The sequence below is a fragment of the Thunnus albacares genome, chromosome 17 (assembly GCF_914725855.1).
Source record: "Thunnus albacares chromosome 17, fThuAlb1.1, whole genome shotgun sequence".
NCBI lineage: Eukaryota > Metazoa > Chordata > Actinopteri > Scombriformes > Scombridae > Thunnus > Thunnus albacares.
The window spans coordinates 281,498-297,555 of NC_058122.1; the positions used below are offsets into that span (position 1 = coordinate 281,498).

Sequence of the window (16,058 nt, forward strand, 5' to 3'; positions counted from 1 at the left end):
TTTATGCTCTTATGCGTGTTACTATGGTGACTGAATGTAAAGTATCTTTTATGACTTTGTTGTAGTGTGTTTTGGGTTTCCTTGGTGAGAGGGCTGCAGTGTGAGGAGGGAGATGGAAAATTTGTAAAGCAGGGTGAAAAAACATTTGGATTGTGTCAGAAGTAGGTTGTATATGTGTACAATCATAAAATGCAATACTAGAGTTTGACAGATTCTCTCAGTTGGTACAACATACAACACCTTCTGTTCTTTTGCTTCCACAGACCTACAAAAAAACCCCCAACCTACAGGCTACTGCAAGGATGAACATACACAATTCATTTGTCCACAGTCAACTTGAGAATGTCTTTTTGCTGACTGTGGATTTTGTCTCCAAGTTCTTACATTGGAAACGTTAGGAAACAGTCACTTAACACCTGGTATGGACAAGAGGAATAACTACAGCGATTGAATCTTTTAATGTCAATGTTCATGTGACTATTTTTTACAAATTTTTTAAACTCATCCTTTAAATCTAGCTGTTTTCTTATGTTTTCAATTATTTCATAGTTTTGATGATGTTATTTAAAACATCCAGACATACATTTTTTTTTCTTTTTACACCTTCTGAGTGTGCATGAGTGTTCATGTTTGTGTGTACGTGAACATGTTCTGATTTGTCTCTAAATGAGTTTTCCTCACACCGCCTGCTGACCCCACACAGGAAGTAAAACTGATGACAGGAAGGAAGCTCCCTCCCCTCCTCAGTAGACCTAATTATACTGCTGAAGGCATTTCCCATCACCACAGCAATACTGTGACTCACAGGAGAGCTCAGGGCACAGGTCTTTTACCAACAAACAAACATTCTGAGGGAATCATAATTATCAATTCATGAGTTTGGACATTATATTTATTTGTGTTATGATTTCCAAAGCTCTAGCTGATCAAGTGTGTAAACTGCAAAAAATCTTTTGAATCGTAATATGTTTAATATTTGTGAGTTAGTCAGTGAATTATAAGTGTGTTAGTCAGAGATAGACTGGCTGGCTGGCTGGCATCAGGATACAAATTCAGCAATAATGTTATTTGTGTGGCTTAAGACTTCAAGTATGTATTGTAAACACAAATATCTCATCCAAAGGCAGATTTAACTACCAGTGATACTATATGCATATAAACTATACTATACTATACATATACTATACATTCTGCATTATGAATGTTGTACTGACTGTTTAAAAGTAAAAGGGTGTAAAAGCTTTGTTTTTGTTCTTTTTGTGTCAGTGCATGCAGTCTTGGTGTTATTCCCATCCAGGAATTTGGCCACACAAATAACACCGTGTTATCTGGTGACTTTCAGGACAATGTGTCGTGGTGGTTGTGGTGACGGCAGCTGTTGAAAACACTTTCCGTATTATGTTATGTAAATTAAATTATATGGGCCACTTTCTGATTGAAGATAACAGTATAAAATCACAAGATAGACTGTACTGACAATTTATAGGCTACGTTTTGTTTTCCACATTATAAGAAACGTTACATGGTGAATGCTTCTTGATGAGCACAGTTTAATGTACGTAAATGGTTGGTGTAGATGATAAACACATTGATTGATTGATTAAAGTAAAATTGATAAGGCTTTTAGGAGCCAGCTGCCGTCACTATGAGCCACCACAACGCATTTAGCTGAAAGTTGCCAGTTAACACAGTCACTGGTCTTATCTGCTGACTTTCTGGGCACCCATCAGTCTCACCCATCATGGTATTTCATTGATGCTTCACACATGACATAAATCAAATGGCATTTATGTTTTTATGAATGAATTTGTCACCTCCAGCCCATGTCAACCATGTCTCCTAGACATTACGTTCATGAATAACGAAACTGTTTTCCCAGTTACATTGCATTGACAAACATTATCTCTGCCTGGATTATGTTCACAGGTAACATTTTTTCGAATAAATGAAGCTTAATTTATATATGGCTCTGAGGTCATAGGGAGGAGATTGGGGTGGATAGTGAACATACAAGATGCAGGACTCTGACAGCAGAGACCTGGGTTCACATCCTGAGCCCTGTGTGTGTTCAGGTGTAGGCAACAAAAGTAGTGAAAGATGCTAGTGTGGCTTAAATTTTCAGCAGCATTGTGTTTCTAACAAAACATATGTTGCAATGAAGTTGTATATGAACGTAATTACTAGGAGACAGGGTTGCCAAATGTATACTTTGCGTTGTTTTTGTCAGCCAGTATGGAGATACAGTAGAGTGGTATAACATTGCAACAACCAGTTGGCCACATTGGACCTCCTTTACTGGATTTCTTACATTATAGTATCACTGAATTGAACTTATTATCACATTTTTGCATTATGTATTTTGCCTCTATTTCTAATTCAAAAATACCCCATCATATATGCACCAAAACTTTTTTCCTCAGCCCCTTGCCTCTTGGCCTTTCCACCAAGTTGAGAAAAACATTAATTTTAGAGAACATTTTTAACATTTCAGTATTTTTATGCACTGATGTACAGCCCAATGACATTGTTTTTTCAAGTTTACTTACTTTTGGTGGAATGTTGTTGTAAGCCCTTTTGGGTTTTTTTTTTTTTTTTTTAAATCTCACCAGCACAATCATTTTTCCTGCTTTAATGCCCTTATTTTTTGTATCTTATTACATGTGCAAAACAATAAAATAAAACTAAACTTTGACAGGCCAGTGTGTCTGAAGAGATCTCCAGAGGAATAGGACCATAGTTACATCTTAACACATGTTAATGAAATACCAACATATTCAACGACTATTTGGATTAAATACTTATTCATTTAAACATGCTGAGTTTTGAACATAGTATATAATTGAAGTGGAACTTTGATGATGAGATTTAGCATCGGAATATAGTTCCAACTGAAATTTAAACAGATTTTACCTGAAATTGAGTTTCAGTTCTTTTAAATCTTGTCTTTGTTATGCTCCTCTTCGTAGTTCCCAACTCCTTCACCTTCTGGTTTTGATCTTTTCTTCGTTTTTCCTTTTTAGATCTCCTGTGGATGAGTCCCTGAACCAGCCAGGCTTTTCAACAAGATTTCCTTTCTTCTCTTCTGCTGTAGTGCTCCTCACTAATAGACTGTGTTCACCCCTTTCCCCAATTAACTTGTCTTCTTTCCTGATTCTAAACTTTATATTGACTTTATGTAGTTTTCCGTATGGTAGATTGTATTCTCCTCTCTCCTCAACTCTTTCCAGATGTGTTTGTTTTTGCTGTCTCTCTCTGAGCTCCTCCCCATTTTTTCCAGTTACATATCTATCCATCAAGATGGGTATTTTTCAAATCTTTTTTCATGAGGCCAGTGTGTCTTAAAAATAAACATGCAACACAACTATCCCACAAATACTAAAAAGTGTCAATTTTGTATAATGTCACCACCACTACTTCACATAATATCTGCCATTTCCAAAGCATACTGTTGCCAGTGCTCTTTATTCCTCTCACTACATTATGAACATCAATTTGCAGAGACCTAAAACTTCAAAGTGAACATAGTCATTGTCAAAGTTATAATATCATTGCCTAGCAATGCACAAGTGTAGAATGATTTTAAAAACATCCAAGAATAAATAAAGAAAAATAAAAGCAGATATCTGGCTCTATTTTCATGTATGGTTATATATGTTGGGACTTAGTAGGAGCAGTTTTGGTTTTTAGCAATAATTAATAAGTATCTTTGATTATTTAAAAAAGTTTTTAATATAAATTAATAATAGATAACAGGTAATGTGGTGTAATTTCATTAAAAGTCATTGGTGTGCTTAAAGACAATATTAAGCTATGCAGATTGATTTTATAAGTTTATAAGCAATAAGGGCTAGTGTGATACAATTTGTATTGGTGTAGTTATAATCTCATGAACCATATTTAATCACAATGTACGTATAGAGGCACGGTAGAAGAATCATAATCATACACTGGAGAAATGTGAGTGTGTTTGTATTACATGTCACTTTGCTTGGGTCTGCCAAAGTCTTCACCTTTTAAAAAAAATACTGTTTGGAGGAGATCAAGAAATAAGGGTGTAAAATGACTAGAATAACTTATATAAAAAAATAAAAGGCCAGACGACAACTTGGCAATAATGGTGTAAAATGATTCCCAATACTTATATAAAAATTGGATATAATCAGGTAGAACTGAATATGCCAGTACATATCCTCAAACAGCTCAAAACCTGTTTTGAAGAGTTTTGACCAACAACGAGTGACGGAGATAAAAGATACATCAAAAATTCAAAAATTAGGGAGGGTGGATGATAAGGTGTGACCTAAGCCGACCCAAGGGCATAAAAACAATGCCCCAAAGAAAAAACCTTCAGAACGATTTGGTTCGTTGTAAAAGTGCTGATTGCTCCCCTTTTTTGCTGGCATTAAAGAACACTTTGCTGCTTGGACCTCTGACTCCCTTTTTATTTTCAAAAGAGAGTTTTTTTTTTGCTCTGGTACCTTTTTCTGCAACAATTTGATACTACAGTAACAGATAACCAAAACAGCGAAAAGAGTCTCAAAAGGGGTCTTCACTTTAAAAATGACAAGATATTAGAAAATGTTAATGTCTTGTCATTTTTAAAGGTGAGCAGTGAAGGTTTGAATTCAAGCACTGACCCTGTCACCAAGCTGTTATCACAGTCTGTATGCAAACAATCAGGAAACTTCTCTTTAAATGCATGACAAAGTTTATTAACATTAGCAGTATCAATTATAAATCAGTATGCTTCAATTAACAAACATCTTTCATACAACTATAACTATCAAACACAAGCAATCACAATATGGCAGTTCTACACAGCCAGACAATATATAGCAGCAATACATGAATGAACTGCATGAGGTTACATCACACGAGTTCCGGTCAAGATGGCAGACATGATTACGATATTTGACCAGTGACTGTGATTTAATGGTGACCACCAGTCAACCAACACGTGCCTCTGACCACTACAATGGTGTCAGTCTCTAATGACAATGGTGATTGTCTCTGTTGCTTAGCAACACGTGTCTGACTACAGAGTAGTGTATGTGTGTCAAAACGTACATGTACATGCAAGTGGGTTAGTAAAGAGGAGAGGGTGAAAACACGTGGGTGTTTGCCGGCCATGGTCTGATTTCAACAAATAAAATGCAACCCATGATCTCACATACGATGGCAAGCTGACACAGAGCAGTCCAACCAGTTGGATAAGCACAAATCAGTTTAGCGTGATAAACAAAACCAAACAAGCAGCAAACAGCAATAATATTTTCACAGTATTCTCAGCCGCAAAACTGGACTCACAGTCTGTTAATGTCACAACAAACAACAGCAATAAAGCTGAAAATAACACACACCTTAACAACCTATCTCTGCCCAGACTAATGCCTCTTACTTGTGTTGTTTAAGGACATGAGTAGGGTGTGTTTCAGTTCATCTTTTGGGTCTGGCTCAGTTCCTCAGCTCGGATGCTGACGAGATGTTGTCTTCACGCTCTGTCGGTGGGTTTCATGTCAGCTGATCCTCAGCAGTGGTGCAGAGAAAACAGCGGAGTTGACTCAGTGGACGATGAGTGGTGCACAGAGGTTATCCTTCATCATTCTTTTGCAGGAAAGAGTGAGAGCGCTGGATTGCACAGCAGGCGGTCTTCTTTATGGGGCCAGAACAGTGATATTAATATTTTGGCATTGAAAATAAAATTTGGCATTCAAAACAAAACCTGAGCTGAAAAAGAAAACATTGGCATTGAAACACTTCTATTGGCAAACTGAAACAGGTATTGGCACTGTAAAAAGTTCCACTGAAAAATAAAACATGGACATTAAAAAAATACAATCTTACAATTTTATCATCTTATTTTATTTTGATATTTTTTTCATGATGATGTGTTTTTCAATGTCAATCTTCAGAGTTTTTCTTCATGTCTCTCTTTTTTCAGTGACAGAAAGTTGAAAGTGAAAAACAGAAAGTTGAAATGGAAAACCGGTGACGCTGAAAAAATATTGACAGTGTAAAAAAAATCTGTCACTGTTTTGGTGTAGAGAGGAGGGCCCTTGCTGGGCCTGCATTACCCAATGTGCCTTGCAGTGCGACGAAGATTTGATATCAGATTTGATTTCAGAATTGCCACAGCAGCTTCCAAGTGAAGGGGGGCGCTCAGAAAGAAGCTAACTGCCTTTATAGAGTGCCCACAGACAATGTGCTACTAGTGATCACCGAATAATCAAGAGAGCAAAACAGTACAGGCCTGCTTAGAATAGACAGGAATACATTTCCATTCTGCTACAATTAGATAATGTGTTTCTAAGGTGTTTAGGGCCAAGCACCATAACTTCAGTTTTGTCTGAGTTTAGTAGCAGGTCATCCAAGTCTTTATGTCCTTAAGGCATGCTTGGAATTTAGTTAACTGATTTGTTTTATCTGGCTTCACTGATAAATATAATTGGGTATCATCTGCATAACAAATTTATGGAGTGTTTCTGAATAATATTACCTAAAGGAAGTATATATATGGTGAATAGTATTAGTCCAAGCAAAGAATCTATAACTTTTGCGTGCATGGAGTTAACATACACAAACTGAAATAGAGCTGATGAATAGGACTTAAACCAGCTTAATGCAGTTCCTTGAATACCAATTAAATGTTCCAGTCTCTGTAATAGAATGTGATGGTCAATGGTGTCAAATGCAGCACTAAGATCTAACAGGAAAAGTACAGAAGGAAGTTCTTCCAATTAGGGGGTTTTCTGTAACATTCACTAATGCTGTCTCTGTGCTATGATGTGCTCTGAATCCTGAAAATCCTCAAATAAACTCTTGTTATGTAGAAAGTCACACAACTGATTGGCAACTGCTTTTTCAAAGATCTTAGAGAGAAAGGGAAGGTTAGATATGGGTCTGTAGTTGGCTAAAATGCCTGAATCAAGAGTAGGCTTTTTAAAAAGAGATTTAATTAGGGGAGAGTTGGACAGTTGTAACACTTTTTGCAATTTTCCCAATAAATCAAAAACCATTTACACTGGAATACTCCATTTGATATATTATAAACTTCAAATGTGTCAGCTACTGAAACAATGTATTTAAGTGATTTTATGAAATATGTACAGCTTGCAAAATTGATTTAAATACAGTCAGTCCACTGTTACAACTGTCCCTGTACACTGGGACAGTTGTAACACATGCCAGGGATGGTTGTAACATGTCTAAAATATACATATTTAACCAATCAAATACTCAAAATAAAAAAGTTATTAATATAAAAGTGAAAAATTAGTTGAACATTTAATAAATCTACATGTAGCCTAGGCCTTCTCTAGCTTAATATGTAGCCTACCTCCTTTGGGCTCAACCCATAACACAAATCAGCTACCTAGGTCAGGTAGTTTCTCAGATGGATTTCCTGTTCTGTGGAGAAAACCTTCTTGGGGGTCCAGTACTCTGGGAAGTTTGGATCCCTCTTCTTGTGAAAACGGCACAGGGTAACATGGCAAATGCCATATGATTTGGCCACTGCCCTGACTGTAACAAGGCGTTACAACCGTCCCAGTATCACCAGTTATGTTTTCACCTCATCTGAATGATCTTGACTGCTGGTTTGACACATGTTAGCCATTTCTACTCACATTCTACTCTACTTACAAAACAGTATTTATAATAGTACATGTTTGGATTCCCAGACATTTGATCTCAGGACAGTATCTAAAAAATAAATCTGACAGAAAAGTTAAATTTTTACCTCAAAAACACATATTTGCTGGTAACTTTTTCTATGAGTTTCATATGTGGCTCATTTTTTGTAAGTAAGAAGACAATCTAACTGAGCATGTGTAGAGTGAGTGTAATCACTGTAGCTTGTTTCTGATTGGGGATATTCAAGGTGTTACAACCGTCTCGTGTTACAGCTGTTCCTGGTCTCTCCTACAGCGACTTTAAAGGACTATAGCCTGGTACTTAAGACAGATTGATCATATCTAGAAAAGACATGCTAACTAAGGGTAAGTCTTCCTTAGGCAGCCTAGCTGACATGTGGTCTAGGAGACAGGTTGATGGTTTAGATGAAGAAATTGTTGAAGTTAGTTCAGGAAGGTTGATTGGAGAAAAACAGTCTAAATATATATCAGGTTTTACAGCTGTTTCTAAGGTTCCTGTGTTTGGGGATAAATTGGTGTGTTGAGAGCAGAAGGTGATGAATTTTGTCTAATTGTTAGAATTTTATCATTAAAGAAGCTCATGAAGTCGTTACTACTGAGAGCTATAGGAATACATGGATCAAGAGAGTTATGACTTCTTTGTCAGCTTTGGCCAAAGTGCTGAAAAGGAACCTAGGGCTGTTTTTATTCTTCTCTATTAATAAAGAGTAAGAGTCGCCTCTGGCATTACAGAGAGCCTTCCTATATGTTTTAAGACCATCTTGCCAGACTAAACGAGATTCTTCAAGTTTGGTGGTACACCATATCTGTTCAAATTTTCACTGTTTGCTTTAATATGCGTATTTGGGAGTTATACCATGGAGCTAGCCTCTTTTGTTTTATTATCTTCTGTTTTAAAGGTGCGATGGAGTTGAGTGTCATTCACAATAAGCCTGCAGCACTATCAACAAGATGATCAATTTGAGAAGGACTAAAAGTTAGCATAACTTGTATTGAGACATGGCATTGAATTCAATACTGATGGAATTGCTTCCTTAGATTTAGCTACAGCACTATCAGATACACATCTAGTGAGGACATTTTTGTCTAATGGCATGTAGTCCTGAGAATTCAGATAAAAATTCAGACTACGGGCCATGAGGGCGGTACACTATAACAAAGTAAAGTTTTCCAGGTTGGGTGAGAGATATTAAGAACAAGGCTTTCGAATGAGTTATAATTAAATTTAGGTCTTGGGTTGATAATTAGGCTTGAGTTGAAGATCTCTGCAACTCCACCTCCTGTCTTGAGGAACGTGAGTATGTGAGTATGTGGATTCATTTAGGCTAACATATTCTTTATTAAACATCCACTGTTACATAATTTAATTATATATGCACATGTCACATTTAATTTTTGCTCTTGTCATCTTCATATATTTCATACACTTAATGTCTTTGTCCATAGCAGTGCTCATAATTCCTTTGTACAGTCAATATTTCATTGCAAGTTTTATATCCAATTTCAAAACTATTACTATTCCATTCTGTAAATAGATTTTAAAATGTCAATTTAATTTTAATATTACTTCGTTATTTCATTATTACTAGTATTACATTACTTTTGTCTATTTATATTCTTCTGTGTTGCATTTTTTGGGAGCAAACACCAAGACACATTCTCTGTACGCTTGCATTGGCTACCTTTCATCTGACTACAACTAAACATTGGCTAAACAGATTCTGAATGAATGGGCTATGTCATGCTGACATAAAATCACAAAACCATAAATCATAAAGAAACAGAAAATCTTTGTGTAAATAGTAGCTGATGCATTCTGTCAAAAGCCTACTGGATATGCTCACATGCCTGGTCATTTTTGCAGCCTGGTTTCTTCCCTAAATGATAATTAAATCAAATAATGAAATTAATAATAATAAAAGTGATCATAACGCCTTATACGCTGATACTGTTTCATATTTGATAACATTTTGTAGACAAGTGGCCATTGTATAGGCAGAGTGGGATAATTAAGTTCATAATAATAAAAAATAATAAAAGTAAAGTTCATGCACAAATCATTCAGTGATACTGCCTGCTTTAGTTTATTCAGACACAATTATCAGTTACACACAAATCGTACATAAATATGACCGTGGATCCTCGTGCTGCAGGATAACAGATAAATGTAGTATGTTGCTTATGAAAAAAGATGTAAGAAGTATGTATCTTAATTGCACATATTGTGTTCTTCTAGATGTTTATAAAAGTGTAGCCCCACAACTGAAGTTCCTCAGCCAATAAAGTAATGGCAGGTACTTCAGTTGTTTGTAATTTGTTTGCTCTGTGAGGTCACCTGAGCCAGACGGTCAAAGGAGCTTCCACGCATGCAGTATCCTGACATAACCAGCAATGATTTGGGTCATATGCATATTGCATGGCATTATTATTGTCATTACACATAAGGCTGACTTCTTGTTGCCAATAGGTAGTGCTACACAAGTGGGTCATTAATGCAGCAAAGTGGAGGTCACCCGACATTCATATGCATTTTCATGAATATCGGACGTTGCACAGTTAAATATCACTTCCTATGTCCACTAGAGAACACCCACTAATTATACATCATGTCGCCGTTTATCATGTATAGACCACACCATGTAAATTTCATGTAAACTGGATGATGTTTGTCACATAAGGCTGACTCTTATCGAAGTACATCTCTTATAAAAGTACAGCACCTGTACCTTCCTGTTGTCAGTATGTGGCGCTATGACTATGAGTCAATATTGACATGTAGATGTGTGCAGACCTGGGCTCTTATCAAGCATGTGAAATTTGGGGCACATTGGACAAAGTTCAGTGGCATCGCAACTTCCTGTCTCTTGGTGAAACATGCAAATTGACTGGCAAGCCATGTCAAGGGCGTTCCATGAAAACCCAAGATTTTGATAATTTTGCATTGCAAAGGTCTTTAATTTGAAGTTTAATTTGAAGTTACTCTGGTTAATTCTCTAGGAGGAGTTTATTCATTTACAGGGCCTGCAAATGGCAAAACCCGTGCAAAAATTGCACAGTGAATTCAAAATGGCTGACTTCCTGTTGGGCTAATGGTATGGCTCCAAGAGGCCTTTTTTAAGTTTGGAGATTAACATCTGCCTACCAAATTTTGTATGTCTAGGTCTACCTCGAGGGCTCCTCTGCTGAAATTTTTAGGGGGCACTATTGAGTCCCCTTGCAACACCCAACCAAGACTGTTAGGGAACATGTGAAATTTGGGAAATCTCTGATGTTGTGGAGTTGAGTTGTAATAGTTTCTTTTTTCATGTCAAAACATTGAAATTTGCTGTTTTGCCAGGGCAATGGCATTCAACTAAAACTCACAAGTTTCACAATATAACATCATGAAGGTCTTAAGGCTTCTCTAGCCAAAAATTGATGTGGATCTGGTCAACCCGCTAGGCAGAGGTCGTAAAAGTACAGCACTTGTAACTTCCTGTTGCCAGTAGATGGTTCTACGCCAGTGACTCATTATTGACATGTAAATGTGTTCAAGATGTGACTCTTATCAAGCAAGAGATATTTGGGGCAGATTGGATGATGTACATTCGAGTTACATCAACGTCCTCTTTCATGGTGAAACATAAAAATTTGCACATTGCTGTGGCAAAGGCATTCCATGAAATGTCACAACTTTAATAACTTTCATTGTAAAGGTCTTTAGATGACACTGACCAAATTTGAAGTTGTTCTGGTTCTAGGCTCTATGGCTCTATGAGTTTGTTTAAGTGCAACATCTCCAAATGGCAAAAACTGCACAAAAATTGCACAGTAAATTCAAAATGGTTGACTTCCTGTTGGGCTTAGGGTATGGCTCCAAGAGGCTTTTTTGTACATCTGCACATGATACATGTGCCTGCCAAATTTTGTACACATCGATGAAACCTAATCAAATTTTGCAAGGGCGCTATCAAGCCATTTTGCCACAGTCATGCCCAAGACCAATAAAACATATCACATCATTTTTACCACTTCTGATGCATGTGCAAAGTTTCTTGAGTTTTTGAGCACCTTTAACCCCTCAAAAATGAGATTTGTTTACAAGAAAAATAATAATTAAAGCTGCAAGCAGCGATGAATGGGCCCTCACACCTTTATGTATGTCAGGGTGCGCCACAGTTGAAGGTCTTTTATTGCAGGCATGTAAATGTCTTCAGGCCTGGACACTTATCAAATGTTTCATGGAGGAGTTAAATATCTCTTCCTGTTTTCATTATATGGCGCTAAAGAACACCCACTAATTATATGTCATGTAGCTATGTATTATGTGTAGACCACACCATGTAAATCTCCCGTTTGCCTAGAACAATGTTTAGTGAACTGGCCATCTTTTCTGCCCTTTCTGCTATATCTGACTGAATATTTGGCACTAGTATGAGAGATGGTTGTGGACTGAAAGGGCAGGCCAAGTTATGCCAATAAGTTTTTGACTATGGTCTCAACAGTTGTCTATTAGTGAGGGATTGATTATCTGATATACCCTAGTGTGAACCAGTGTAAGCAGCTCTTTTGTCCCACATTTACTGCCTAAATTATGGCAATATGTTGCAATTCTGCGTGTGCATGTCACAATTTATGGCATGTAAAATAGGATTTAAGAAGTTGCAATGCTGAATTTGAGTTTGATTTTTATTTGTGTTTGCATGTGAAAGAAGAATCTACACATATTTTTCTGACTCCAAATTCATTGATACATTAAAACTTAACAATGTAACTTTTAAATATGCAAAATGTACATTCTTTCTCACACAAAGAAAACAACAGCAATAAAAATAATTTTCCTCACCTACCGTAACTTCTGTTTTTGCCCATTACAGCCTATTTTTCTATAGTGTTTGGATACAAGCACTTTCAAGGTATACTGGCTGAAAGAAGTCATATATGTGTTCCCAAGCAGCCAGGTGTAAGAGCAGAGGGAAAGAGGGAAAAGTAAAGACACATTCTATAGCAGTGGGTGGCAGTACTGAGTCACTTCATAGGTAATAGCACAATGGAAAGTTGCAACAGCAGACTCAGAGATGCAGTTTTCTCTAACATCTGCGATGCATTTGTTACTTTGTTTTGTGTCAGTGTTGTGTGGGAACTACATTTTTCTATCATCATAGATTGTTCCTATGATTCAATATCTTAACGCAAATGTTCGGAGGCTGACTGCTAATGATAGAATTGGTTTTATCTCGTGGAGACATAGGTAACACTATGTTACACGAACCACATCTTAGTGTAGCATAACTGAGTGTATTTTTGTCATAATGACCACTAATAATAATTGCATTTGTGATATGTGGTTTTCTGTAATTATCACTTGTGGTGGCTGAGGCCACTGTTGCCGCTGCTTAGCCAAAGTAGTCTCACTTTAACACATTCTACAAATAAAAATTCCTTTGCAAAGGTGCTAAGGGGTTTTGTTACAAAAATACCATAAATAACATAAATTCCGCTCACTGACAAAATAGTGTTTAAATATTTTGTCTTGACTGGCTCAGCCTCTCCCACCTTCCCACTCACACTCCTTCACATACCTCTCTCTTTGACATTACTCTTAACAAGTTAAATTAATTAAAATAATTGTTTTTTTACTCTTTTACAGTAAGCTGCAGTCGTTGGCTGATTTCTCAAAGGTCAATGTAAAGTGTATTCAAAGCTCAAACTTATTTGAACTTTGGTGTGACAGACAGTACAGGATGAGCATTCATGATAACAATAATAATAATGTCCATTTAAAACAATGTAACTGTGTCTCACTGTTGCTGTGTGAATATAGCAGGGAAAATTAAATGCACTACAATAAAGTAGTAAAAGAAGACTACTTTTCACCATATGACAAACAGGGAACAGTTATTGTACTGCTCCCTGTTTACATCATTCTATTCCATCTGTTTGTCTTTCCTCCCCTCTGGCATCAGATCCATATCCTCCTCCTCATCTTCCTCTTCCTCCTCCTCCAGTGTGCAGCCCCTCATTTGGCTCCAGAGTGGAGCCAGTCTCCCCTCTGCTGTCACACCCATTGGCTGAATGATCTGGTCTCTAGGTACAAGACAGGGAGGAAGAGTAGCAGTTTATTTGATTCTCCAGAGTATTTCTCACTAATTATGGGCAATACCATATTGACACACTTACTGTGATAGTCTGTTTATCATGCTGATTAGGCGGAAGGCCTCCACCTCCTTTTCTTCTTCTGTCATGCCCTCCATTGGATCAGGCTGCTCTGCTTCCACCCGGCCAGTCACCAGGTTAATCCTAGCTTTGGCCTCCCGGTATTCCTCTGTGTCTGAGTCTGAGTCACTTGAGTACTGGCAGGCATACTGGCTGTTGTCTGGTTTCCTTCTGCCATTCAGCAGTCCCCGAGCTGCCAGCAGCCCAGCGGCGTTGCCATAACCGGTATATTTGACAAAGCGGCTAACTGTGAAGGAACACAAGATGCAAACTTTTCTGTTTGGTACAGTGATTCCATTATAATGCATTGATTTTACTCAGACATTTCACAGTTATAAATGCTAGTATGATCATGGGCCCCTCATAGAGTCCTTAAATATGCACTCACCTATCTGTTGTCATGGCGATGATATGACAATAGATCAGTGACAGTAGCAGTCTACTTGTTTATTTTATTAGATTTCATATTACAAAATCAAAGCAGTAGTCTGTCAGACATATCTTTTAAAACTGCAGTACTAGTCATAGTTGTCACAGTCTCCATGCCTTCCTTTGTTCATCTTTGTGTATTCATGTTTACAATGAATCCCCTCCAACACTAAGCACTTTAATCTGTCATCTATCATCTCTGCAGCACTCCATCACTTAGACCTTTTTGCTTCAGTCTGCGATGAACTGTGACAATACCATTCTCTTTGCAGAGCACGAACAGCAGCTCAGCAGCACAGTGCTTCACATCTGTGTCAACATGGGTCATCAGGCGGACCAGCTGGCCTCTCAGTGTGGTGTCCTGTTCGGGTCGGATGGCAACGTCCCTCAGCGGAGGTAAGATCTGGACCAGAAGTTGGGGTCAGATGAAAGGTAGTAGTCAGTGCTGTGTTAAGGGACTAGTAATTAGGCCATTATGACTGCATAGGGATCTACATCCGAGACAACTTGCCAGCCGACCTAACCACCTGCATATTCATCTGCTCATACTGGTTTGTTTACATGTGTGAGGCTGACTTTTACTGTGGTTACACTCTTCAAAGGAAACTCACTGTGGACTGTTATGAGGACGATAACGAGTCATTGCACTTACTATTTATTTGATCTGGAGTACACAGACAAGGAGTACAAGGAAAAACTAATGATGAAGGCAGAGGCAGAGAGGCAACAAGACCATCATGAAAACCCTCTACCTCAGGAAATTGGTGGCATTCCTTCAGTCACCGCTCTCCTATGCTGACTGAGGAGGAGCACATTTGCTGCAGAATGGGATCTGTTGATGGTAGCCATGGGAAATCAAGATGTGAGAGCTATCTTAGCTGTGTTATTGCAACAAATACAGTGCTTATCAAATGTTCATCCTGGTGACTGTGTCTCACCTATCCAAAATCAACTGGAAGAAAAGACAGAGGCCAGCTGGACCAAAGGCTCAGCTCTCCGCATGGTGAGAAAAAGCCATTTTATGTGGGGCTTTGCAATATTTATGACCCACCAGCAATAAACACTAGCATCTGGTGATACATTTTCCTTGACCCACTATGATCTGAAATTACAGTAGTAGCTGAGAGAAAAAGTCACAGTTGTGTTGGATAAGGAGCACCAGTTTAAAAAAAATGCAAATAATGTGACATCTTAGAGTTCATTGATATTATGAGTTCATGATTATAATACATTACAAAACAGTTTGGGTCAATTTACAGAGCAATTATAACTGGAGCCTCTCTTTATAGTCCAGCAGGAGTCAATAAAATCTGCAGTGTGCATCTTGTCATTTTATTCTTGCAGATCAGAAACTTTTCCAAACCATCTTATTTTCTCTAACACGAACACATGCAAAATAGGACAGTGGTCCACAGCCTCACACAAATGCAAACTGTTGTACAAGTTGCCCCAGATGTATATGCCAATGCAGTTAGCCATAATGGCCATTTCAGACTTTACTTTAGCTCAGAGTCAAAGACAAGCATTACAGTATATGTAAACATCCTGTTTTTTTTTTGGAAAGCTGTGGGAGGCTTGCGTAGCTTGCCCCATATGTTGTATGTTGTCTTGCGTGATTTCTCATTTCCCTGGAATCTCTACAATGGAGGTGGTGAGTGCAAAGTTAGCATGGTAAATGTGCCAGGTTGAAATATACCAGAATTTTTCATTCATTTCCATTAGCTTTTATATATACTGATTGCACCTCCTGCTTTTCATGCATTAAACAGTATGTACAGCAGA

At 37.7% G+C, this 16,058-nt stretch overlaps 2 protein-coding genes across 2 annotated transcripts in view; both read right to left on the bottom strand.

Annotated features, from left to right (window-relative positions):
• LOC122966683 (tetraspanin-9-like) overlaps positions 1 to 3,226 on the bottom strand; it is a 26,475-nt gene extending 23,249 nt beyond the window's left edge. Inside the window, exon 1 of the mRNA XM_044330949.1 lies at positions 2,911 to 3,226. The gene's annotated coding sequence lies outside the window, so the exon portion shown is untranslated. The remainder of the gene's footprint in view (positions 1 to 2,910) is intronic.
• A 9,076-nt stretch (positions 3,227 to 12,302) lies between these two features.
• The window catches only part of si:ch211-195b15.7 (synembryn-A), a 28,863-nt gene continuing 25,107 nt past the window's right edge, over positions 12,303 to 16,058 (bottom strand). The window contains exons 12-14 of the mRNA XM_044330084.1: positions 14,535 to 14,679; positions 13,812 to 14,094; positions 12,303 to 13,718 (exon numbers count right to left, since the gene is read on the bottom strand). Coding sequence (XP_044186019.1) covers positions 13,559 to 13,718; positions 13,812 to 14,094; positions 14,535 to 14,679 — 588 coding nt within the window. The 3' untranslated portion in view covers positions 12,303 to 13,558. The remainder of the gene's footprint in view (positions 13,719 to 13,811; positions 14,095 to 14,534; positions 14,680 to 16,058) is intronic.